The sequence below is a fragment of the Ammospiza caudacuta genome, chromosome 14 (assembly GCF_027887145.1).
Source record: "Ammospiza caudacuta isolate bAmmCau1 chromosome 14, bAmmCau1.pri, whole genome shotgun sequence".
Taxonomy (NCBI): domain Eukaryota; kingdom Metazoa; phylum Chordata; class Aves; order Passeriformes; family Passerellidae; genus Ammospiza; species Ammospiza caudacuta.
Window position 1 is genome coordinate 1101452 of NC_080606.1, and position 23177 is coordinate 1124628.

Sequence of the window (23177 nt, forward strand, 5' to 3'; positions counted from 1 at the left end):
GCGGCGGAAGCGGCGGCGCGTGCGGGAGCGGCCGGGCCGGGCCGGGCCGAGCCGGGCGGTGAGTGAGGGGAAGGGGGGGGGGCGCGGACCCGGGACACGGGACCCTGATGCGGGGAGCGGGCGCGGCCCTGCCCGGCCCCGCCCTGCCCCGCCCCGCCCTGCCCTGGCGGGAGAGGCCGAGTGGCGGCCGGGGCCGGCCCGCAGCGAGAGCAGCCGGGGCCGGAGCGCTCCCCTGCTGGGGCCCGGGCGTGCGGAGGGGCCGCCCCGCTCTCCATTGCCGCTGCCCGACCGGCCGCAGGGCTCGCTGGGCAGGAGCGGCCTCCTCCGCACCTGCGGCCCGGCCGAGCCAGCCGGGGAGTTTTGTGGAGGGCCTGAACGGCCTCGTGGGAGCCGTCGCGACTTCGGGAAGACTGGCGGGGACACCCGCAGGGCTCCGCGTCCGGCTGGGGGGTGGGGAGGCTGTGTGGGAAAGTTTATTCCACGTGGGAAGTGTCTGTGACACTCTTTGGGTTCAGTGGTAGTTAAAATAACTTCAAAAACGACATTAAAATTACATCAGTAAAGATGGAGATTGTTACGGAAAGGTCTGGAGCACCCGGAGCAGCTGGGAAAGGGGCTCAGCCTGGAGAAAAGGAGCAACCTCAGGGGGGAACTTGTGGCTCTGCACAGCGCCCTGACAGGAGGAGCAGCCGGGGGGGTCGGGACCTTGTGCTGTGTCGTGTTTGCTCGAGGTGAGAGGAAAAAGGCCTCAAGGTGTGCCAAGCTAGTTTCAGGTTAGCAATTAGTAACAATCGTTTCCCTGCCGGAGCGGTCAGGCCTTGGAATAAATTGCTCAGGGTGGAGGCACCATCTCTGCAAGTGTTGAGGCATTTGGGGTGTGTTTTAAGGGTTATTGTGGTGGTGCTGGTGGGTCTGGGTGACCTTGAAGGTCTCTTTCAATCCCAACGATCCTGTGAAATTGGCACAAGGAGAAATTGGCTGCGTATAAAGAAATTCCTCTGGTGTTGCAAGAATGAGCATTTTACAGACGGGGTGGGGGGTGAAGGTGGCAGCAGCTTCCCCCGAGGTGGGATGCACCTGGCTGTGCTCACGCTGTGCTGGGCTGTGCTGGGGCTGTGGTGCCGCAGCAGATGGGCCGTGGGCAGCACAGGGAGCTTTGGGGATGCTCGTGCTGGTGCCCACAGCTGCCGTGGGCTGCAGCTCTCCCACAGCCCTGGACTGCAACTCTTACATGCACATGCATGCATCTGTTTGGTTCCTTGAGCATTTCTAATGAGCTTCTTTGGTTTATGTCCTTCTTACTCTGTTGTTTTCGTCACATTTTGGCGCTGTGTGCTGTTACCAGTAACGTCCATCAATGTCATGCTGTGTGGAGATGTTTTTGTTCTTTAGTGCCACGTATTTGTTGCACAAACATTAATCCTTGGATAAGCTCCTCATTAGTCTGCACTGTCCCTACCTCCCCTGCAGCTACATTAATTAGCCATTGTATTTTTTCATATTTTCCTGGAAAAAGTTGCAGCAGAGCTGTGAGGCTGTGGGAAAGCATGGAGGTGACCCTGGATAGGAGTTTATCCCTCCAACTTGTGTTCCTTCTTACTCCAGCCATACTCCTCCCTGTGGTGGAAGTCAAGGGGTTGGATTCTCTGTTTCTTCAAGGCTTATTTGAGGAATTTTGAGGAGAGATCAAATCTAATCTAATTAAAAAGGCCCTTGAGCTGAGTTGTTGAAAGCTGTGTGGGAGCTGGGGTGAGGTCAGGTTTCTGTGTTGAAGGTCATATGTTTGGAGCTTGTAGCAGGGATGAGGTTCAATCACCAAGTCATTGCAAAGATCAGGTGTTGCTACTGAGGTATTCTGTATACCTTCCAAAGATGGTGTGAGATTTCTCCCTTAATCCCCAGCTTTTCTGCTGACATTATTTCAGTTCCAGCATGTCCATTCCATCCAGCTGCTCCACTCTCAGCCAGCAGTTCCTCATGCTGATGCTGGCTTTCCACGAGGCTCTCTTGCCCATTAGTCCAAGCTTTTGCACTGGGATTTTTTGATGATCCTGACTGCTGGCTTTACTGGAGTTTTTGTTTTGTGTCTTCCCTTTTTCTTTTCCTCTTTTTTTTTCTTCTTCCCCTATTTTTTCTTTCCCAGTAGCTCTGTATAGTTAGTCCTGCATCCTTTTGCCCATCAGCTTTCTTCTCTGAGCTTTTCCAAAAAATATTTCTGAAAACAGGAGCTGTTGAGCGTTGTTCAGAGGTGGCACTTGCTGGATGTTGCTCTCCAGGAGTGCTGAGGGAGTCTGGAAGGACGGAAAGGGATGGATGCAGCTGCCTGCTCTGCATCCTCTGGAGCATGAGCAGCTCACCCCCTGGAAATGCCAGGGTTAGAATTCCTAGATGTGTGTGCAGAGGGAGGCTGCTTTGGCAGAGCCTTGTGAGCATCCTGAAAACATTTCAGGGAGTATTTAATAATTTGGTGTGGGCATGGCAGGTTTCACTGTTGGGAAGAACCGAGGGCTGTGTTAGGTCGCTGCTGGTGCCACACATGTACACACATGCTGGTAAGGAGTTTTTTCCTTTGTTTTGGGTTACAACATTGAGTGTAGAGCACAGCTCGTACAGGACTTGGTCAGATTTCCCTGGTTTTGCTGCTGTGGCTGTGTTTTAGTGAAAACTCTGCAGGTTGGTGTCTCTGACTGGGGTTGCTGACTGCTGCATTCTCAGGCACAAAGGAGGAAGGGGCTCTTTGTGTCTCTCAGTTTTATGGAGCCCTGCTAGAATATTTAGCTGCCTGAAATTAATATATTATTCTTTCAAATACAAGCTTCCAGAATCAAGGAGAGTGAGCAGTGTGCCTGTTACCATCAAGGATTACCAGGAATTAATCTTTCAGTGCAAAGGCCACTAATCTCGGGCATGCAAACAGGGTTTATTGAGCTGCGTGCCAGTGCTTAGAGCAGTGATGGATGAAATCCCTGGCAAATTCAGATGCTCTGGCTGTTAATTGCCTCCCCACCTGCTCATCCACCTCTGTCCCTGCATGCTGGAATCTGCTTCTGGGTGTCAGGCCAGGAGATGGATGGTGACACGTGGAGCTGCTGGGTGCCAGCCCCGGGCCAGCTTGGGCTCTCACGCCTGGGCTGTCCTGCCTGCCCCAGGGCAGCTCTGCTCTCACTGGGTCCCAGCTTTTCTGTTGTGCTGGGAGCTGAGTGAGGGAGCTCAGCCTGGCACTCGGATTTTCAAGCACAAAGCTGAGCTGGGAGTGGTGGGAGAGCTGTCTGAACTCCTGCCTTACCATGAGCATCTTGCCATGTTCCTCGTGCAGTTTGCAGGTAACATGGGGGGGTTCTGGGATTCCCTGCATGGCTCCTGCTGCCCTGCAGGATTATCTGGAGTTGACAGAAGTCACTGTTAAAATTGTGCTGTTCTCATCAGTCTGCCTGGCCAGCTCCTGGCTCACACTGATGTTTGGGAGGCTTTACCAGTGATAATTGAGCCAGGAGTATGGTAGAGAAGCATGCATGAGCCCAGCAGTAGTTTTTGAACCTGGAAATTAGTTTCCAAAAGGAAATGACTGGGATCAAAATGTAACTTCAAAGCTTTGGTATCCCTCTCTTCTGCCTTCCCTGCTGGTCTCTTTTCTCTTGTGTTCTAATCGATTGCTGCAGATGTACTTTGGTGTCCTCTCAAGTTCATTTCTTGAGGGCTTAAAGTGAGAACTGTGTAATCAATGGCACAGTGTATCCTGGAATCCAGTTTATTCCCAAAAACACAGGCACTCTGCTCAGACTGAGCCGTGCTTATTCCTTAAATTTGCCAATGCTGGCAAAAGGTAAATCTGTATTTATAGTAAAGCCTGTGTCAGCCCATTTCTGAAGTTCCCCTGATGCTTAGTAAGAGAAGCCTAATATGTGTTCAGAGGAGCCCAGGGGACCCCAAAATGTCACCTGAGGGGTTTAGAGGGACCTGGGGCACCCCCAAGTGTGACCCAGTGTAGCAGACAGGGTTCCAGGACATCCCAAAATACGACCATACAAGCACCAGCCTGCACAGGCTTTTTGAGTGTATAATTGAAAGACTTTTAGGTGTGTGACAGTGTCAGAGTACCTGGTAACAGTTGTCATTTGAGTTTTGGGGCAGAGGTTTATGTTGCTGCTGTTTATTAACTGGTTGAATGGCAGGAAAGCTGTTCCAGAGCCTGGGCAGAGTGAGGCTGCAGTTAGAGCTTGTGGCTCCAGAGCAGTGCCAGGCTTGTGGCAGAGCTCATGCCACCACTTAACTGAATGTTCCTGAGCCCAGCAGGGAACATTTGCCCAAATCCCGAGGTGGCAGCCCTGTGGCTGCTGTGTTGTTTGTAAGTGGTCCCAGGAGTGTTTCACAGGAGTGCACAATCCTGTTTTTTGGTTGTGATTTCCAGTGTTTTCTGTTGGTAATGGGAGTGATCTTAAAACAGCCTTTTCAGTTTGCCTCCAGGACTTCTTGGGGTTTATTTTCCCCCTGGTCATTAAGGCAAATGGCCCAGCTCTGTTGGGATTGGAAAATCGAGTCCTGTCCAGGGTCTGGCACGGGACCCAGTGAGGATGGATAGTTCCCTTGATTTATGCCTGGAACATTGAGATCTTTCCTCTCTCCCCAGCCCCTCTCTGAAGCTGTGCTGTGGGAGCTGCAGCCGTATTTAGCCCCAGCACAGACCTGGATTGATCCCAGCCCAGTGGGACAGTGGGCTGTGCATTGTCAGTGCTGCTTAGGCCAGTGGGAAGCTGTGGACTCTTCCCATCAGGCAGAGCTCAGCAGCTGTTTCCAGAGGGGAAAACCACCCACAAGGACCCGTTGTGCTGTGGGAGAGCCTTGCTTAGAGTTGCCTTCTGCTCATCTTTCAGCATCCCCCCCTTCTTTGCCTGATCCATTTTTCTGCTGAGGAATCTTCTAGTTTTTATTTTTAAATGTTTAGTCACTGCATTATGGCAGTGCCTCACGTCTCACTCCATTTTTAAATGGACTCTTCTGAAAATCCCTGGAGAAAGGAACAGGGAGATGTAGGGCACACTGACACCTGTGACACATATGGCTCTAGAAGTGCTGACACCAGTTCTGACACTTGCTGGAAACCCAGATTTTCTCCTCCCCTCTTACCTTCTGTGTAGCATTTCCCAGCAAATGCAGAAATCTTATTTTGGCCTTTCCAGGCTGGCTTACTACAGGAGTGCTGAACAAACCCCTGTGGTTTGCTCCTGTGCTGGTGCCTTCCCTCCTGAGCAGAGCAGCTTGGAATGGCCAAGGACACCTCATTCTGGTTGGCACAAAGGACAGAGGGATGTTCCTGTTTGTGTCTCCTGGCTGTACTGGCTGAGCCTGTCAGCTTTTAACCTGCTCAGAGCCCAGGAGAGAGGATTTCCTGCAGCTTCAGCTTTCTCTGAGCCTGTTCTCCGTACCCAGTGGGGTGTGGCTGAGCTTTGGCTGCTCGCTGAGATGACAGGAGAGAGGCAGGTGGGTCTGAAAGTTGGCTGCTATCCACAGCATTTATCCTGTGTAGGGTGGCAAATCTAACATAATGAGGGGTTTCTTACTCCAGAGTGTGTTGGGAATCTTCTCTCTGGCTTGTTTTAATTTTTGGAGCAAACTGCTGCTAGAGAGCAGCAAGCAAGGTGCCTTGCTTGTGGCTTCCATCACCCACTCTCCATACTGCCCTTTACTGGCACATTTGCTTTTTCTCCATCCTGGTGAAGTGAGAGCAAAGCTTTCCCAAGGAATTTTGTGCTTGATGTTAGTTGTTGGGTTCTGGTGGATGGTAGCTGCCCCTGTTTTGGTGAGCCCTGAGGACAAGGCTCCTGTTCCAGGTCACACTGGTGCCTCCACCCAGAGCCTTCCAGCTGGTGCTGCTTTGCTTCTGGCTGTCGGCTGGCCCTGGGCACATGCTGGGACATTGAGATTCTCACTCAAACTGGGGTGGAAATCCTTGGAGTGAGTGGCTGCCTGTGTTCCCCAGTGGGTTGGAAAGCAGTGGCTGGAGCAGTGTCCATTCAGGTGCTGGTCAGTGCCAGGTGTCTCCACAGTGTTGTCTTCAGCCAGAGCAGGGTGTCTGTCCATGCTGGTGACACCAGTGTCTGGCTGTCCCACTGCTTCTCTTCATCCTTCCTATTCCCAAATGCAGGAAAACTCTTGTTCAAGTTCAATTTTGCCTTTTTTATCACATTGATAATACCAATGTCAGTGTAGAACTGCTCCTTTTCCTTTCTCCTGCTGTCTTCCCTGTGCACAACCTCTCTATTTTTAACCTGCTGCATTCAGATTTGTTTTCCTGAGCCCTCATGACCTCCATGATATTTTGCCTTTGGAATATTTAACACAGCATTGTAGGCATCCTGCGTGGCCGGGCGTGACTATTGTTGTTGCCAGCTGAATAGTCCTTGTTTTTTTGGCTGCTTCTTGTGTTCTCAGCTTTCAGTGGCTCGGAGAGGAGCCTGCCAGGCTCCCTGTACCCGCTTGGCTATTTACAGCCAGACCCAGCAGCCATGTTTATTAAGTTCTTGGAATCCTCTGGAACAGAAATCACAAGGCTGTAGAGGGGCTGGAGGAAGGTTTGGTACAAATGCCTTGGCCCATCCGTACCCTGGGATGGGAATTGTCATTGTTGCTCCTCTCAATTCTGCTGATTCCCCTTGGAACGCAGAGCACCTTAGAAATGTGGTTATTTTTATCACTTTATATGGGTCCACAAAAAAAATTTGTTTTTTTCTTTTTTTCCACTGTATTGGCTGTTCAGGGTGAATTTGCTGAGATAAAGATAAATCAGACTTGATATTTCACTGCTCCTTTGGCCTTGCATTCCTGCAAGTGCTGCCTGTGACGGAAGGTGGAGTGAGGAGCTCAATGGTCAGTTCAGGGCACTGGACCCATCTCTTCAGCCTGGAGAAAAGGAGGCTCGTGGGGGACCTTGCTGCACAGGAGGGTGCACAGGAGGGTGCAGCTGGGGGGAGTCTGGAGCTCTCTCCTTTTTGGGATGTGCAACCCAGAGCTCCTTCCCTGTCAATGACCAAGAGCAGCTGTGTGGCAGATTCCTTGAACAAAAATTCCAACAGCATCTTCTCATTTTGAAGATATTCTCAGTTGTGCCTTGTTTTTTGGTAGTAAATCACTCCAGGTGAATTCTCAACCAGTGAAACTGAAATAACTCTTAACAGTGTGTTTCTGGACTGAAGAAATAGGGAAAAATTCTGTCCTTTGAGTTTCCAGGCTTGAAATGCTGCTCAGCCCAGGGAAGATGCACCCCTGGCTTACACTCAGGCAGTTTGATTTGTGTGGGTGCTAGAATTGGTGCTGGTGAGTAATATTTTATTGTGTAACGTTCAGATCAGGCAGAGCTGGGGCCAGGAGTCAGGATTGCTTCAAGGCCTGGAGTGCTGCTTGTGCCCAGAAGTGGGCATTTCTCTGACTACAGTGATCCAAAAGCATCACAAACCAGGTCAAGTCAAGTCCCTAAATGTGCTTTTCTCTTTCAGGTTTGAACCAGCTGTCCTTTGACCCTGCCAGCAGCGAGTCCCTGGGGCTGGGCAGCGCCGCTGGCCCGCGGCTGTCGGACAGCCCGGCTGAGGATGGAAGTGGCCCGGGAAAGAGGAAGAGGAGCAGCATTCCCGCAGGTGAGCCAATACCAGCTCCACTGCTGGCAGCACTCAAGGGTTCTGTGAAGAGTGGCCTGGATGCAGGGCTGTGGCTGTGCAGGTGGGCAGGGGGAGCTGTGTGCTGCTGCAGCCCCACCGCTGGGCCTGGAGCCAGGCTTGGACTGTGGGGGCTCCCCAAGGGGTATGTAGTGATAGAAAAGTGGGGAATGGCCTGCCACTGCAGGAATGGATGGGATATTAGGAGGGAATTGTTCTTTGTGGGGGTGGGGAGGCCCTGGCACAGGGCAGCTGTGGCTGCTCCATCCCTGGCAGTGCCCAAGGCCAGGCTGGGTGAGGCTTGGAACAGCCTGGGACAGTGGAATGTGTCCCTGTCCATGGCAGGGGTTGGAATGGGATGGTTTTTCATGTCTCTTCCAACCCAAACCCTTCTGTGATTCTCTATACTTGTCCAAATAGATGTATTTTCCTAATTGAACAGAATCTCAAGATTAAAATCGTGACCATAATTAAAAGCAGGATAAGACACCTCAGGCTGAATGACTGGAGACATTCATATTTAAGATAATGTCATAAAATCAAAGCGTTAAAAGAACTGTATGATATTGTAATGTCAGATCAAGAAGTTGTACAAGGAAAACTTCCTAGATGCCAGCTTCAGGATTTCTCACAAAGAATTGGGGAAAAAGGGAACACAGAATTATGTCTTTGCAGATTAGATTGTGGCTGAAAACTGCAGTCCCACCAGTGTTACTGGGGAAATGTGGCACCTGCTTGTGCTATGGAGGTGGGGTGTTACAGCATGGGCAGAGCAGTCTGCAGGAATGAGGTGGGAACTTCCCTAGGGAGGTTCCAGGTGCAGAAGGGAAGGATGAGGCTGCACCTGGGGCAGAAGGAAGGTGATGTGCAAAGCCCTCAGCTGCAGAAAGAGAGGGTGAAATGCAGCTGTTTCCCTGGAGAGTTAAAAATCCTTGAAGGAGAATCAGGGACTTCACAGCACAGTTCAAGGATGGTTTTGATGAGCTGACAGAGCACTTCAATGGCAGTGGGAGGATCCTGCTGGGACAGCTCCCTTCAGTTCAGTGCAGTCTGACAGTTTATACCTGCTGGATGTGTCCTTTGTTCCTAAATCTCTTGAGAGGAATCAGTGTCTCCTTACCTTTAATCAGTGCTCCTTCAAGGTCCCTTAGAGCTGTTAATTGCAGAGGATGACCCATAACTGAGGTGCTTTAAGGTGCTTTCCAGGTCCCAGCTGCTCCAGAGGCACAGCACTGATGGATTTTTTTTTACTGTCTCTTCCCTGCCAGTGGGTTTAGTTCTGGTTTTGGGTGCTGACACTGCAGAGCCTCGCTGGGCAGAGCTGAGATCTGCTCTAAGCCTTTAATCACTTTTATGTTCCTCTCAACAGATGGTGGCAGAAATCTGAGCCTGGACTCCATTCTGATGGGATTGCCAATGTCCGACCCGACTGCCTGGGCCACCGCCATGAACAACCTGGGCATGGCTCCCATGGGCATGACAGGACAGCCCCTCCTGCCCGGTGAGCTGAGCCTCCACTGCTCTCTGGGAGCAGCCTGTGGCACTGGGGCTGGGCAGACACCCACCATGTACACACTGAGCTGTGTTTGAAATGCATTCATGCTGCAGGTGATCTGTTTAGAGACCTGGATTGAGAGGAGATGAGAACACATGTATTTTAATGGAAATAATAGTTTTTGTGGGGTACCCCTAGGTATCCTGCAGTGGTGCAGGAGGAGGAGGATGCCACACAGAGATCAGGAAACCAGTGATATCCAGGAGCATGTTACTCTAAACTGAACTGCATTGGTTGATAAGGAAGGGAGGAAGATGAAGAGGAAAGCAACAGGGTAGCAAAATGGATATGGCAGAAATTCATGGAGAATTCTGCTCCAGAAATGACCACCTTGTAGTGTGAAATACATGTGCATGGCTGAGTCATCTTGTACTCGATGAAAGAGCTCCTGCAGGAACAGAGCTGAGCTGTGCCTGATTTCCCAGCAGTGCAGGATGCTGGACATCAAAGTCCTGAATGGAACTGACTGTTTCAGTGCTTTGCTGCACTAAGAAGGATGTTTTCCCTGCCATAAGCAAGCCCTGTCTGCTCACCTGGGGAGGGAATGTCTGTGTTGGCAGACAGTACAACCTTCTCTCCTCCAGTTTGAGCAGCCTCAACACTCTCCACAGTAATAGAGTTCTCTCCTGTCCCCAAGGCCTTGTTTCACATTTGGCTTTGCTGTGGAGTTGCTGTTTCCTTGTCATTCTCCTGCTGACATTCTTCTATGAAGGGAAAAATCAACACAGCCTATCCCATGGATAAGGATACAATTCCCATGTACTCCTTCATCCATGTTTCACAATTGGAACAGGAAAGTTTCTTGTCCCTTCCTCCAAAAACGCTTGTTGGTGGCAGAGGATTGGCCTCAGATGTGTGTTTTTGCTGTGACTGTGTTTCAAAGTACCGAGGAAATGACAGGTTCTTAGCTCTGCAATTGCTGCACTTGTCTGCTTGGTGAGGTGATGCCCTAAAGCCCAGCACCATTTAGATTGGAAAAGTCCTTCACATCGAGTCCAACCTGTGACTGATCCCCACCTTGTCAACGGCTCAGAGCACTGAGTGCCACATCTTGGATACCTCCACGGATGGGGACTCCACTGCTTTCAATGCCTGGCAACCTTTTCCATGTGCAAATTCTTCCTGATGCCCTTCAGCCTGTGTCACAACTGCCTGTGTTGCTGAACTACTTAACCAAACTGGGTCTAGTTTTCCACTGTTTCCATATGTCACAGCTGTCTTTTTGTGGACAAACCTCTGGGAAGGCTTGGGCATTAGATGGGAGCCAGTGTCTTCAGAGGAGAGAAGGAAATAATTTATTTTAATGGAGAAAAGTTACTTGACTGTTGCAATGAGCAATGAAATAGTTTTAAAACATTATTTTAAGGGCACAGATCTAAAGTTTGATGTTGGCATGCTGCTGATTTTCACCGGCATGCGTGGGAGTGTTCCCTGTTTGCTGTCAGAGCTCACAGTCACTGTATGACTCTACCCCCCGTGCCTGACTCCCTTATTCTCTCCCCCATTTAGATTTTGATCCTGCTCTTGGCATGATGACTGGAATCCCTCCAATCAACCCCATGATGCCAGGCCTGGGGATTGTCCCACCTCCCATCCCTCCGGACATGCCGGCTGTGAAGGAGATCATCCACTGCAAGAGCTGCACTCTCTTCCCACCTAACCCACGTAACTGTCTGCTTGTGCTTTGTGTCTATAGGGTATCCCTTTGTTTATATAAACCCCGGTGTGTGTGAGAAAAGGGCCATTCCTGGGACTCACTGCTGGCAAGAGAGTGACAGAGCAACAGGAAAAGCCTGGTCTTGTCACTGTTTGCCGTTTTCAGAAATAGCCTTTTCAGCTGCTAGATTGATAAGGTCTAGGGAAGAAGCCATTCCAGTCACTGAGTGTTTGAAGTCCTCATGGTTTGATTCTTGTGTGCAGTGTGAGGTGTAGCTCAAGCACACAAGTCTGGAGTGGGTGCAGTTGCAGCACAAAGAATCCCCTGAGTACGTTTTTTATGTGTTATTTACATTAGGACAGTTTTTTAAACTGTGATTTTGTAGCACCTTCCATGATGAAGTTGGGAGCCCCTGGTGCTGCTCATGTTCTTTGACAGCAGCTCAGTGAATCTTCTGCACTCAGGAGAGTGTTTGGAGGGCTCTAGACTCCCAGGATCTTCTTTTTGCAAACCTGCTGGTGAATGTGCTTATTTTTATCCAGCACCTCAGCAGTGCTATGGATCCACTCCATAATCTGAGTGTGGCAGACCAGGTGTGTGCTGGGAGGAAGCCAGGAAGGTGTGGTCATCTCTCAGGAGAGAGGAGCAGGTGGAAGGAGTGCGTTCTGGCAACCCAAAACCTGACCTGCTCTGCTTTCTCTCTTCAGATCTTCCCCCTCCAGCCACAAGAGAGAGGCCCCCAGGGTGCAAGACAGTGTTTGTTGGAGGCCTGCCGGAAAACGGGACAGAGCAGATCATCATGGAGGTGTTTGAGCAGTGTGGGGAGGTCATAGCTATCCGCAAGAGCAAGAAGAACTTCTGCCACATCCGCTTTGCTGAGGAGTTCATGGTGGACAAGGCACTTTACCTGTCTGGTGGGTGTGTTTGGCTCAGAGGGAAGCTTAAAATTCTGGGACAGAACTGTGGTGGTGTGTTATAGGCAGAACAATAGAATTGGGGCAGATTTCTCTGATGCTGTGTCAGTTTGCCTTCTGCTGCCATTGCATTTCTGCTTAAATATATGAAAACAGCTCTTGAGAGGAAAGGCAGCAATGCTTTGTCACCTGAAAATGTTTACAAAACACTGGGCTGAGGTGCAGAGTCTATTTCCATCTTACATGGATAGTATCCAGCTAATTCTCTATATAGTGCCTAAAAAAATGGACGTTTGCTCCTAATTTGCTGACTGGTGGGCTGGACTTACTTGGCTGGTTGGTTTGCCCTAGTGGGGTTTTATTTGGCTGGTTGGTTTGCCCTAGTGGGGTTTTATTTGGCTGGTTGGTTTGCCCTAGTGGGGTTTTATTTGGCTGGTTGGCTTGCCCTAGTGGGGTTTTATTTGGCTGGTTGGTTTGCCCTAGTGGGGTTTTATTTGGCTGGTTGGTTTGCCCTAGTGGGGTTTTATTTGGCTGGTTGGTTTGCCTTAGTGGGGTTTTATTTGGCTGGTTGGTTTGCCTTAGTGGGGTTTTATTTGGCTGGTTGGTTTGCCTTAGTGGGGTTTTATTTGGCTGGTTGGCTTGCCCTAGTGGGGTTTTTTTCCCTGTTAGCTAAACCCTCTGGGCTCCTTTAGCCATGGGAGCCTCAGGTGAGTGCCCAGTCCTACTGATCAGCGTCCCTCCTGGCAGGCTACCGCATCCGGCTGGGCTCCAGCACGGACAAGAAGGACACGGGGCGGCTGCACGTGGACTTTGCGCAGGCGCGGGACGACCTGTACGAGTGGGAGTGCAAGCAGCGCATGCTGGCGCGCGAGGAGCGGCACCGGCGCCGCCTGGCCGAGGAGCGCTTCCGCCCGCCCTCACCACCCCCCGTCGTGCACTACTCCGACCACGAGTGCAGTGTGGTGGCCGAGAAGCTCAAAGGTGAGAGGGGCTGGGTGGGCAGAGCTCTGTCTGCCCCAGGTGTCAGCGCACGGCAGCTCTGCCGCCATCTTCCTTCTTTTGTCAAAAACCCCCTCGTCTTGGTTTGGAAAGCCAGGAGTCTGCTAAGGAAAGCAGGAGCCTCCCCTGAAATGGGGAATGTAAACCCTCCCCACCCCTCCCAATTGCTATAAATTTTAAATTAAGGGGCTCTCAGGCGAAAAATATGGGAGCAGGAAATAACAGTTCTTTAATAGGGAAGAAAAATAAAAGGATAAAATAAATAATGCAGTAAACTAAAACAACACTGGCCGGGTCAGAACCCAACCTGACACCCTGTGGGTCAGGGTGTTGGTGGCAGTCCCATTGGAATTGTGGCTCAGCCCTCCTGCAGTGTCAGGGGTGGTTCTGCTGGAGCAGGGATCCTGTAGAGAAGGATGGATTCTTCCTCTGAAGATCCAGGAAGGAGAGGCAGCTGCTGTTCCTCTGGGGAATCCAGTGGAGAAGCTGTGCTGGTGTCTCAAAACCTCTGGATTATATCTGGGTAGGAATGCTTGGCTCCTCCCTCTGGGCGGAGGCCATTTCACAATGGGATGTTACAGACATTTTTTGTGAAAATCTTTTCTTTAGGATTTTCCTGCTGAATTTGAAAAGTTTCAGCAACAAATGTAAACAATTATTATCTGCTGCTGTGGAATGCAACAGGTCCACCTGTGATTGGCCCCTCTTAGATATTTACAATTAATGGCCAATCAAGGACTGAGCTATCTCGGACAGAGTCTGAGAGAGCTCCTTTGTTATCATTCTTTTCTATTCTATTCTTAGCTTAGCTAGCCTTCTGAGGAACCTTTTGCTTCCTTTTCTTTTTACTATAGTTATAATGTAGTATATATATCATAAAATAATAAATCAAGCCTTCTGATCATGGAGTCAACATTCTCGACTCTCTCTCATCCTGAAAACCCCTGTGACCATGGTCACAGGATGTTATAGTTTTTATCAGCCATGCAGTGACATTCAATAGCTGTTATCAGCAATGTCCCCTCCCGAGGAAGGAGTGATTGTGGTCACTCAAAGAGAGAGATAAGGCAAACTGCTCACTTGACAAAAGACAATCTGCCATGTAGATGGTAATAGAATACATCTTGCCTTGCAATCTGGAACACCCCTGCCCTTGAATCATATTTGTGGAATCTCAGAATGAAAAGGACCCGAAGGCTCACCTGGCCTGACCTTTCTTGGCAGAAGCATGGTCTAGACCAGATGGCCCAACACTCTGCCCAGCCCAATCTTGAAAGCCTCCAGTACTGGGGAGTCCAGCACTTCCACAATGCTGCTGTTGTGAAAAGTTGTCTCCAGGAGTACCCGTTCCCCCTCATCCTTTCCAGGTGACTCTCTTGTAAAAGAGGAGTTTCCATCTTCATGGCCCTCCTCAAGACACAGTGATGAGGTCTCCCTTAAATCTTATTTTCCCAAGGCTGAGCAAACCCATTGAGTGTAGGAAACTTCTGCAAATCAAAACTGTTCAGTACAAGTTTCTTTCACATAATTTTGCTTGGAAGGACTAATGTAAGACATTCTTGGAAGCCTGAGATTCATGTGTGATCTGATGATTTTGGAGCTGGAGGTCATCTCCTTTCACAAAAGGTTCCATCTCAGTAGATGTGACGTTTTCCAGTAAGTTTCTAGTGCTTGTTCCTCCTCTTGCTGCACCTCAGCAGGTGATCCAGCTTGGTGCTGGACTTGCCTTCCTTTGTATAGCCACCTGTTCAGATCCTTCCCTGCTTCCAGGGGTTGTGATGAGTCACCTGAAGGATGCTGACCTTTGAAGGAGCAGTTCAGCTCTGAGGAAAGCACCTGAAAGCTGCCCAGGCCACCCCAGAGCTGTGGTGTAAAGTTGTCCTTTCTTTCTGCAGATGACACCAAGTTCTCGGAAGCCATCCAGACCTTGCTGACCTGGATAGAGCGTGGGGAGGTGAACAGGAGAACTGCCAACAACTTCTACTCCATGATCCAGTCAGCCAACAGCCACATACGCAGGCTCGTCAACGAGAAGGCGGCTCACGAGAAGGAGATGGAAGAAGCTAAAGAGAAGTTCAAACTGGCTCTCTCAGGGATCCTGGTGCAGTGTGAGTAGTGTCTCCAAGCTGGATGCTGGTTGCGTGGTGTAGGGAAGTCTCTTCATTTCCAGAGTCTGGAGGGGCCCCACTAAAAGGCTCTGGGAAAAGAAGTGGCAAAAATTGCTTCAATGCAGCTCCGGCTGATTTGGAATCACATGGCACTAACCTGGCAAAAATCCCTTGTGGTGCTTTTTACTGGAGTAAGAGTCCACATCTGGGGGGAGGAGAGAATGAATTCTGAATTTGTTTCCTCTTAATTATCGTCTTGTTATTATTTCTGCCACATTTTCAACCCCTCCTGTGCACAAACAAGGTAAGTTCCTGGGAATCTGGTGCCTCAGCGAAGTGCGCAGGATTTGTTCGCAAAAGGTAGGAGCAGCAGAGTGCTTCCAACACCCTGTTGCAGACCCTGGGTCTTTCAAATCCCAGTACTTTATAAAACCAGGAAAACAAGGAAGAGGCATGGACTGTATTAATTCCAAGATGTGATTTGTAATAGTTTCTCAGACCATTCATTGCTGCTTACACGTCCTTGCTTCAGTATATCTGAATATTTTTACTTCATTACAAGTACCTTCTCCACAATTGTACTAATTTTCTTTGAGCCCCTTGCCTAGCTTTTGAGCATTCTTAACTTTTGGTTTTGTATCTAGTAATTTTAGCTCTTGTTTTTTTTAAATTATTGTTTTCCTTTTAATTCTGTTAATGGTAAAAACTACGGGCACACGGTCCAGAGGGACTTACAATGAGCACTGCAGAGTAAGTAGTAATAGAGACTAGTGTGTATCTCCACTCTCTAAAACCAAGACTGATATCTCAGCCACTCTTAAGTTACTCTAACGAGCAGGGAGATGTGTTTATTTTGTGAGAATTATGAGTACTGCATCACAAGCATAGAAAAAATCAAGTGGATGTGCTCTGTGCTGTGGGTGAGCTCTCAGCCACGGAGAAACACTTTGCGTATTCCAAATCCTCTTAAGTTTTCTAGAGAAGCAGGAGGAATAAATCCCAGAACCCAGAATAGTTGATGGCTGGTGCCTTTGCTTTGGTCCTGGTCGTGTTCCGGTAGCTCACACAGGTCTGTGGCACTGTGCAAAGACCAACTCATGGTTGTAGCTCATCACCCCATTTCAGAGGTGAGTGCTGCCCCTCTGAACTTACACTCCCAGCCAGCCTCACACAGTATATTTGGATATTTTTCAGCACCTGTGCTGCCTTTTTTTTTCCACATGTCCTGCCTTTTTCCCAGCTGAGAGCAGAGCCTGTGCCCCAGTTGGTCGTTGCTCTGTGAGCATTTGGCACTGGCCTGGTGAAGCCCACAAGGCTCTTTCCAGACACTGAGCCCCCTCCCTGAGCGTAGCATCAGCACAGTGCAGTGTTATGAGAAAAGGGGAGCCAAACCACCTGCCTGATTCCACTTTTTTACTCCTTTACTCCTCTTGTTCGCCCTCTCTGGATGCTATTCGGGCCCGATTTGCTGCTGATTTGCCACTCCAGTCGAGCAGATAGTGGCCGTGTACCATTCTGCCTCCAAACAAAAGGCTTGGGACCATTTCACGAAAGCTCAGCGTAAGAACATCAGCGTGTGGTGCAAACAAGCAGAGGTTGGTAATCTTTTCTTGTGTTAGATCCTCCAGCACGGTCTCTTGCTTGTCAGGATGTTGATGTTCGGTTTGCACGATGCTCGCATGGATAACAACACCTTCCTTCACAGTGTGAGGTGGGAATCACTCAGGAGGCTCTTGTGGTACAGGTAATAAATTTTCTCTTGGTATTTGTGTCACCAGTAGCAATACATGGAGACATGCCTGCTGATGGAAGTTGTGCACAATAATAGTCATAATACTGCTGATAAATGTTGATTTTTCTGCTGATTTTAATATTAAAGCAAGAAGGATTTCTAGAGAGATTAAAAAAACAGCAGCTCTAAGTTTCGTCAGAATCTTTTATCACATTTTATGTGATATTTCCACCTTGAGGTGGAAATAATTGCAGATGAACAGCCTGGAAAGCTTGAGGGAGGATGTTCTCATGTTTGTGTATTTATTCTGTGAAGTGACATGATGAAATGTGTGGTTTAAAAATGGTGATCAGAAAGGAACTGATGGAAGAATGCTTGTCACTCCCACTGCTCTTCCTGCAGGAGGAAGAATAGTTCTTAGTCCAGTAAGATTTTATAAAATCAGATAAGAGAGTCAGGCAGAATATCAGAAATAAGGAAGCTAAGGTAAAGAAAGGGTGTCGATTGGGAGGTGATGGGTGGGGAGATGTTTGTCCTGGGGGCCCTGATGAGATCCGTGCTGCCAGCTGCCACCTTGGGGGGGCAGGGCCTTGCACTTGGCCTTGTTGAGTCTCATGAAGTTTTATCCCACTCCTCCACCCTGTCCTGTTCCCTTTGGCTGTCATTGCTTACCCCTAGTGTAAATCTTCCTGTGGTTCTGGATTTGTCTGGGATATTGAGTTCCTTACTACAGACTTGGAAAGCAAGTCTATCCCAGCAAAGCCAGGAGGTTTCTTTCACCTTTAAGATTATTTACCATCTAGAGTGAATCTCAGCAAAGCTGAGAGGCTGCTGATCCGTGATCACCACGGGCCAGGGATGTGCAGGTCTGGGATCCCTGTGAGCTGGAGATATCCTGGCCTGTGATCCCTATGGACTGGGGTGTCCAGGCCTGTGATCCTTGTGGACTGGGGTGTCCAGGCCACCTTCCTGCAAAGCTGCAGCCTGGGAAGACTCTGGATCAGGCCCAGCCAGGGCTCTGTGGTACCAAGCAGGTGGTTAATCCTCCACCATGCTTGAACACTAAATGCCCACGTTGTCCTGGGAAGTTTCCAGGTGTGATCTCCCCATGAGACTGTACCTATGGGCCTTTCCAATCCCAGTGAGTCAAACCTTTGTAGCAGCTAAAAGAGGAGCCAAGGTTTCTTTTGCACCTGAGAAGCCAAGTGCTGATTCAGATTCACTCTGAGCCCAGTGCTCCCGTTTTTCCCTGCCTTCTGACCACTGGCTGTGGCTGGGGTGGGAGCTCTCTCTCCAGTTGGAGCTGTCTTTTGTTCCAAGGTAAGTTCTCCCTATAGGAAGAGGCTGTGAGACCACTGGTGAGGCCTCTTTCAGGAGCACTTCAGCTGCCAGGCTCAGTGTTCTGCTCTCCCCAGCTTAGGGACTGCTCCTAAAGGAGGGTGGAAGCCACAAGATGCAGCTTTTTGATGCAGATTTTGGCAGATACTTATATATTTATAAAAATGCTGCTGGTATATGGTACATTTTTAGGTGTAATTTAAAATGTCTCTTACCTCATTGTAGATACCAGATGCTGGCTAAAGGGTCTCTCAGCCTTTTGGTGTCACCTTGAGGAGGTCCCTCAAGGTGCAGCTGTAGCTTGGTTTGCTCTGTCCCAGCTCAGGTTGGGACTTTTGGCTCCAGAGAATTAGGGCTGACTCCAGTTCCTCAGGTTTGCACAGCAAGGCTGAGCTGCCTCATCACAAGAGCAGAAGGGAGATGGAAGGGTCTGTAATCCCAGTAGCTCTGACAGAGTGACTTGTGCTGGATATTGCCCTTGATCTAATAATCTGTGCCAGTTTTTAAGTCATGTCCTGGAGTTGTTTTTTGCAGACCTAGATTTCAGGAACTCTTTATTCAGCCAACCTGTTCCTCGCAATCTGTATTGAAACATTCTCTGCTTCTGAACCCCAGGAGATCCGTAACATCCACAATGATGAGCTGATGGGCATTCGGAGAGAGGAGGAGATGGAAATGTCTGATGAAGAAATAGAAGATCCATCAGAGATGAAAGAAACAGAAGAGTCAGGTAAAATCCCTTTCTACAGCTCATAATGTGCTTCTCTTCAGTGGTTTCTTTCTGGCAGCGGGAAGCCATTCCCCTTGTCCTGTCACTCCATCCTTTGTCCAAAGTCCCTCTTCAGCTCTCTTGAGCCCCTTTAGGCCCTGGGAGGGGCTCTGAGGTCTCCCTGGATCGTTCTCTTCTCCAGGCTGGACAGCCCCAGCTCTCCCAGCCTGGCTGCAGAGCAGAGGGGCTCCAGCCCTGCGATATCCCAAACAGCTGGAGCCATTCCTTTGTGTGCTCAGGCTTTGTAACCCGAGCTGCTGAGCCCGTGGGCAGGGTGGGGAGGGCAGCCAGGGGTTCCCTGCTGTCCTGATTGCTGTGCTGTCCCCAGCACTGGTGTCGCAGGTGGAGGCGCTGAAGGAGGAGAACGACAGCCTGCGCTGGCAGCTGGACGCCTATCGCAACGAGGTGGAGCTGCTCAAGCAGGAGCAGGGCAAGGCCTCCAGGGACGAGGACACCACCAAGGAGCAGCAGATGAAGCTCCTCCAGCAGGCTCTGCAGGGCATGCAGAAGGTGGGCCAGGAATTTTTCATAGCTGGGGCTGTGCTGCAGGGGAAAGAGGCTGGGATGGGTGGCAGGAACACTTGGGAAAACATTTTAGCAGGACTTTAACAGGATCCAATCTGGCAGCGGGGAGCAACTTTGTTGTGTCCAGTGTTGCTAAAAAAAAAAACCCCAAAGAAAATATTGATACCAGGGATGGTGTATGAGCTGATAAGTCCCATGGAAACAATCCATAGTTGAAGGGTTCTTTGTGTGCTCTTTACTGTGATTTCCAAAGTACCAAGTCTGTCCATAACCAGCTGAGTTAGGAAATGGGAAATCCCATCCATTGGGGATGGAATTACTGCCCCATGTTTACACAGCTGTGTGTTTTTATATGCTAATAGGCAAAGGTGTTTCTAAGGTGGATCCTTCTTTTATATTTCATCTTGTGGTTCTGGATGTGATCTGTCTGGTCTTCATGGAAAAGCCCTTCTAAATTTTATGCTCTTTAAACAATAATTGGTGGAAGGCAGGTTGAGAAGGTGGAAGGCAGGTTAAGAGTTTATCTTTTCTCTTCCAGCATCTTTTGAAAGTCCAAGAGGAGTACAAAAAGAGAGAAGCTGAGTTGGAAAAAGTGAAAGAAGACAAACTTAAAATAGAAACATTACTAGAAAACCTGAAGGAGCAGGTATGTGCCATGCAGGTCTTTCTTGTGCAGTCCTCACGTTTGTGGTGAAGGACATCTGTCCTGCACTCCTGGTGGGAATGCCCAGCCCTGGTTCCAGCAGCTGTCCTTGGAAAGTGAGGAAAAATTACTTGTCAAATTGCAGGATGTCTGTCAGGAATGGACCTGCAGTTGCTTCATGTACCTGTGAGACAATCTCAGCAACTGTATAAATACAGTAGGACTGTCACTGAACAGTGTACAGTGGTGTCACGGCTGGAACGGGGTTTTTCTGTAGCGTGAGCTTTTAAAAGACAAGAAAAAAGGTCTCAGTTATCAGACACTGATATTTACAACTGTGGTTTAGGAGCATGTTTTGATCTGCCCTCCATAAAACATTTTGGAAATTTTTGTGAGTGTTTTAATATTTTTGTTCTTGCTGGGTTTATTCCAAACAAAAATCCATGCAGTATTCCAAACAGAAATCCATAGTGCTGCTTCTCAGGTTTGATCCCCTCTGATTTGATTGTGGATTTGACTCTATACTTGCTGAGTTCTTTTCTCTATAGCACAGACACAATTACAAAAGAAGCATGAGGCAGCACTTCCCCCTTGGCCCACAGAGCCAGAGAATGGGTTTATCTCATTTTCCATCTGTAGTCCCACTTTTTTGTGCCAGGAGCTAGGGAAGATAATGCCTTTCTACTAACTAAAAATGGTTTTGTGTATTCCAGTAATAATCAGAGCAGGATCTTCAAAACAAAAATAAGAGATTATCATCAGTAATCTTTCCTTTCTTTGCCCATATATAGCAGAGCATGGCAGATGAAGAGGACAAGGAGGGAGATGCAGCTGACTGCCAAGGGAATGTAAGTCCAAGAGCTGCTGCTCTGGGATGGTGGAAGGTGTCCCTGGGGGTGGAACAGGGTGGGCTTTAAGGTCCCTCCCAGCCCAACCCATCCCATGATTCTGTGATCTTCAGGAGCAGGCAGGCTGTGGGTTTGCAGTGTAGCTGGTGGGCTGCAGTCCCTGATCAGCTTCCACACGGCAGAGCTGCTCTTTCTCCTCTAGAAGCAAATGTGGAAGCTCAGGCCATTTGGGCACAGGCTCAGCCCTGTGAGCTGAGAACTGCACTGGTGTAAGAATTTGAGCAAACCCAGGAGACTGTTCAGTTCTATCTTGGTCACTGGCTTCCCTCCAGCCCATCTCACTGGTCACTGGGAGCTCTTCCCAATTATAGCTGTCCACAGCTCTCAGGCCACTGGAATTCCACATAAAACTAGGGAATAAAACAAGTTCTGCTTTTAGTGCAGCCGCCGTCTTTGCATTGTTGTGTTTATGTCAGGGATAATAAATTATGCCCAATTCTGTTTTAATTCAGTACCACAAACTCAAGTCAGGGACAGTCTGATCCTAAGCCCTGTGCAGCCCCATAGCACTTGATTAATCCCATTTATGTCAGGGTGGGCATTTGAGAAATAAACCTCTGCAGCTTAATCAGTCATGGCAAGGCCATGGTCTGGTTTGTATTTTGTTGTTTAAAGCAAGGCCCTTGTGGAGCAGATGTCATGGCAGGGAGCAGGGCTGGTGCAGGGTGTGTGGTAGCATCTGCTGAGTTTTGTGACCTTTTCATCTCACTTGGTGGATGATGCCCAGCACCATGGACACAGCTGTGCTTTGCTGGGAGCATTTTTGAAAATAAACTTCAGATACAGCAGTGATAGATGCAGTGACTCAGAAAGCCAGGAAAACACCCCTGCACGCTCTGTGGAGCCTGCCCAAGCCAGTCCCTGGTGTGCCAGATTGTCTGGATCGTGTCCTGTGGCTTTTGCAGGAGAGCAGCATGTCCAGAGTTTGTGCCTGCAGCCAGGAGAAAGAATGTCCAGTGGAGAAGACCTTGAGCAACAGCCCTGTGAAATCTGAACGAGAAGTTCTCTTAGTTGGTGAGTTCTGCTGGCTCGGTGTTGATTCCAGAGACCTGAGCTGGGGGGAGCTGCTTCAAGGTGACCTTGCACTCCTCCTGCTCCCCTCTGGCTGCTTTGCTTATCCCAAGGGAGGTGGGAGTCCTGGAACTGAGGAAAACCTTGAGCTTTGCTGGGGTCAGGGTGTGGCTGCCTGCAGGGGCACGGGGCTGGTGTTCTCAGCTGGCTTTTGTCTCGTGACAATGACCTTGGTGGTGCTCCTTTCCCCAGGGATAATTTCAACATTTCTCCACGTGCATCCCTTTGGAGCCAGCATTGAGTACATCTGCTCCTACCTGCAGCGCCTGGACAGCAAGGTGGGTGTGGGACAGCCTGGGCTCTGCTCCCTGCAGAAATCTGCTGAAGGGAATGGGGCATGGGGTGAATTTCAGGATGATAGGAAGGTGGTTTGTGTTGGGAGGGACCTCAAAGACCATCCAGTTCCATGCCCTGGCAGGGACACTTGCACTATTCCAGGTTGCCCAAAGCAGCCCAGCTTTGGGGTTCACCACTAACTACACCCCCAATGTCCCATGTCCTGCTGGCTTTGTGCTCCTTTTTGGAGTAAATGGGAGCAACTGTGCAAAGGCTTCTGGAAGGAGTTATACCTCATTCCTTTAGGAAGGAATTACATCTCATTGTCCTCTATCCCAGTCTCCAGCTGTCTTCCTTAAAGAGCCCCAGGGACAGGAGGCCCCACAGTCATGGGAATTCTGTCTTTGGATTGGAACTTATCCAGCTGCTTGTGTATATAAATGAGTGTTTAGTTTACCCTTTCTTAGAAAACATGGCTCCCTGGCCTTGCTCACTCCAGCCTTATAAAGACAGAGTTAATAATTTTATCTCCTCATTCTAGCTTGGGGTTTGTCTGTGGGGCCACCAGCTGCCTTTATTTTGGTTTGGAACTCCTACAGAACTGCCATCATAGCACTCAAGCTGCTTTCTGCAACTTCCTCTTTGGTTTCCACAGTGCAGAGAAGGGCTTCTGGGAGCTTCTGCTTGGGAGAAGCCCTGTGCAGAGCCCACCCTTTATTTAACCTGTGCTGTGGCATCAGTCTCCTCATGTTCACTCACACTGAGGGCTATTTCCATTGTCCTTTGTGTTCCTTCTGAGCTCTTCTGTCTCCTCCTTGACTCTTGCAGGAGTTCAGATTAGTTTGGGATGTTATTTTTAACCCTGAGCAGATCTTTGGGCCTGAGGTGAGGCAGGAGGAGGGGGAGTACTTGGAAGTACGACCTGTTCTTGAAGCTGCCAATAGGAAAGGAAGGGGAATATCTTTTCCCTGTTCCCTGTCCATCATTCTCACCAAGAAGATCAGCAGAGAGCACAAAAATTAAGATCCAAGGTGGT

At 49.4% G+C, this 23177-nt stretch overlaps 1 protein-coding gene across 3 annotated transcripts in view; it reads left to right on the top strand.

Moving 5' to 3' along the window:
- The window catches only part of ENOX2 (ecto-NOX disulfide-thiol exchanger 2), a 25269-nt gene continuing 2092 nt past the window's right edge, over nucleotides 1-23177 (top strand). The window contains exons 1-14 of one of the 3 annotated variants that reach the window (XM_058813837.1): nucleotides 1-58; nucleotides 7491-7628; nucleotides 9016-9147; nucleotides 10711-10866; nucleotides 11566-11772; nucleotides 12520-12753; nucleotides 14667-14879; nucleotides 16368-16474; nucleotides 18565-18679; nucleotides 19047-19228; nucleotides 19782-19889; nucleotides 20678-20734; nucleotides 21700-21808; nucleotides 22058-22143. In XM_058813837.1, coding sequence (XP_058669820.1) covers nucleotides 9051-9147; nucleotides 10711-10866; nucleotides 11566-11772; nucleotides 12520-12753; nucleotides 14667-14879; nucleotides 16368-16474; nucleotides 18565-18679; nucleotides 19047-19228; nucleotides 19782-19889; nucleotides 20678-20734; nucleotides 21700-21808; nucleotides 22058-22143 — 1671 coding nt within the window. In that variant the 5' untranslated portion in view covers nucleotides 1-58; nucleotides 7491-7628; nucleotides 9016-9050. Of the gene's footprint in view, nucleotides 59-3281; nucleotides 3324-5424; nucleotides 5479-7490; nucleotides 7629-9015; nucleotides 9148-10710; nucleotides 10867-11565; nucleotides 11773-12519; nucleotides 12754-14666; nucleotides 14880-16367; nucleotides 16475-18564; nucleotides 18680-19046; nucleotides 19229-19781; nucleotides 19890-20677; nucleotides 20735-21699; nucleotides 21809-22057; nucleotides 22144-23177 lie in introns of those variants that run through there. The other 2 variants (XM_058813836.1, XM_058813838.1) reach the window with 2 other exon arrangements.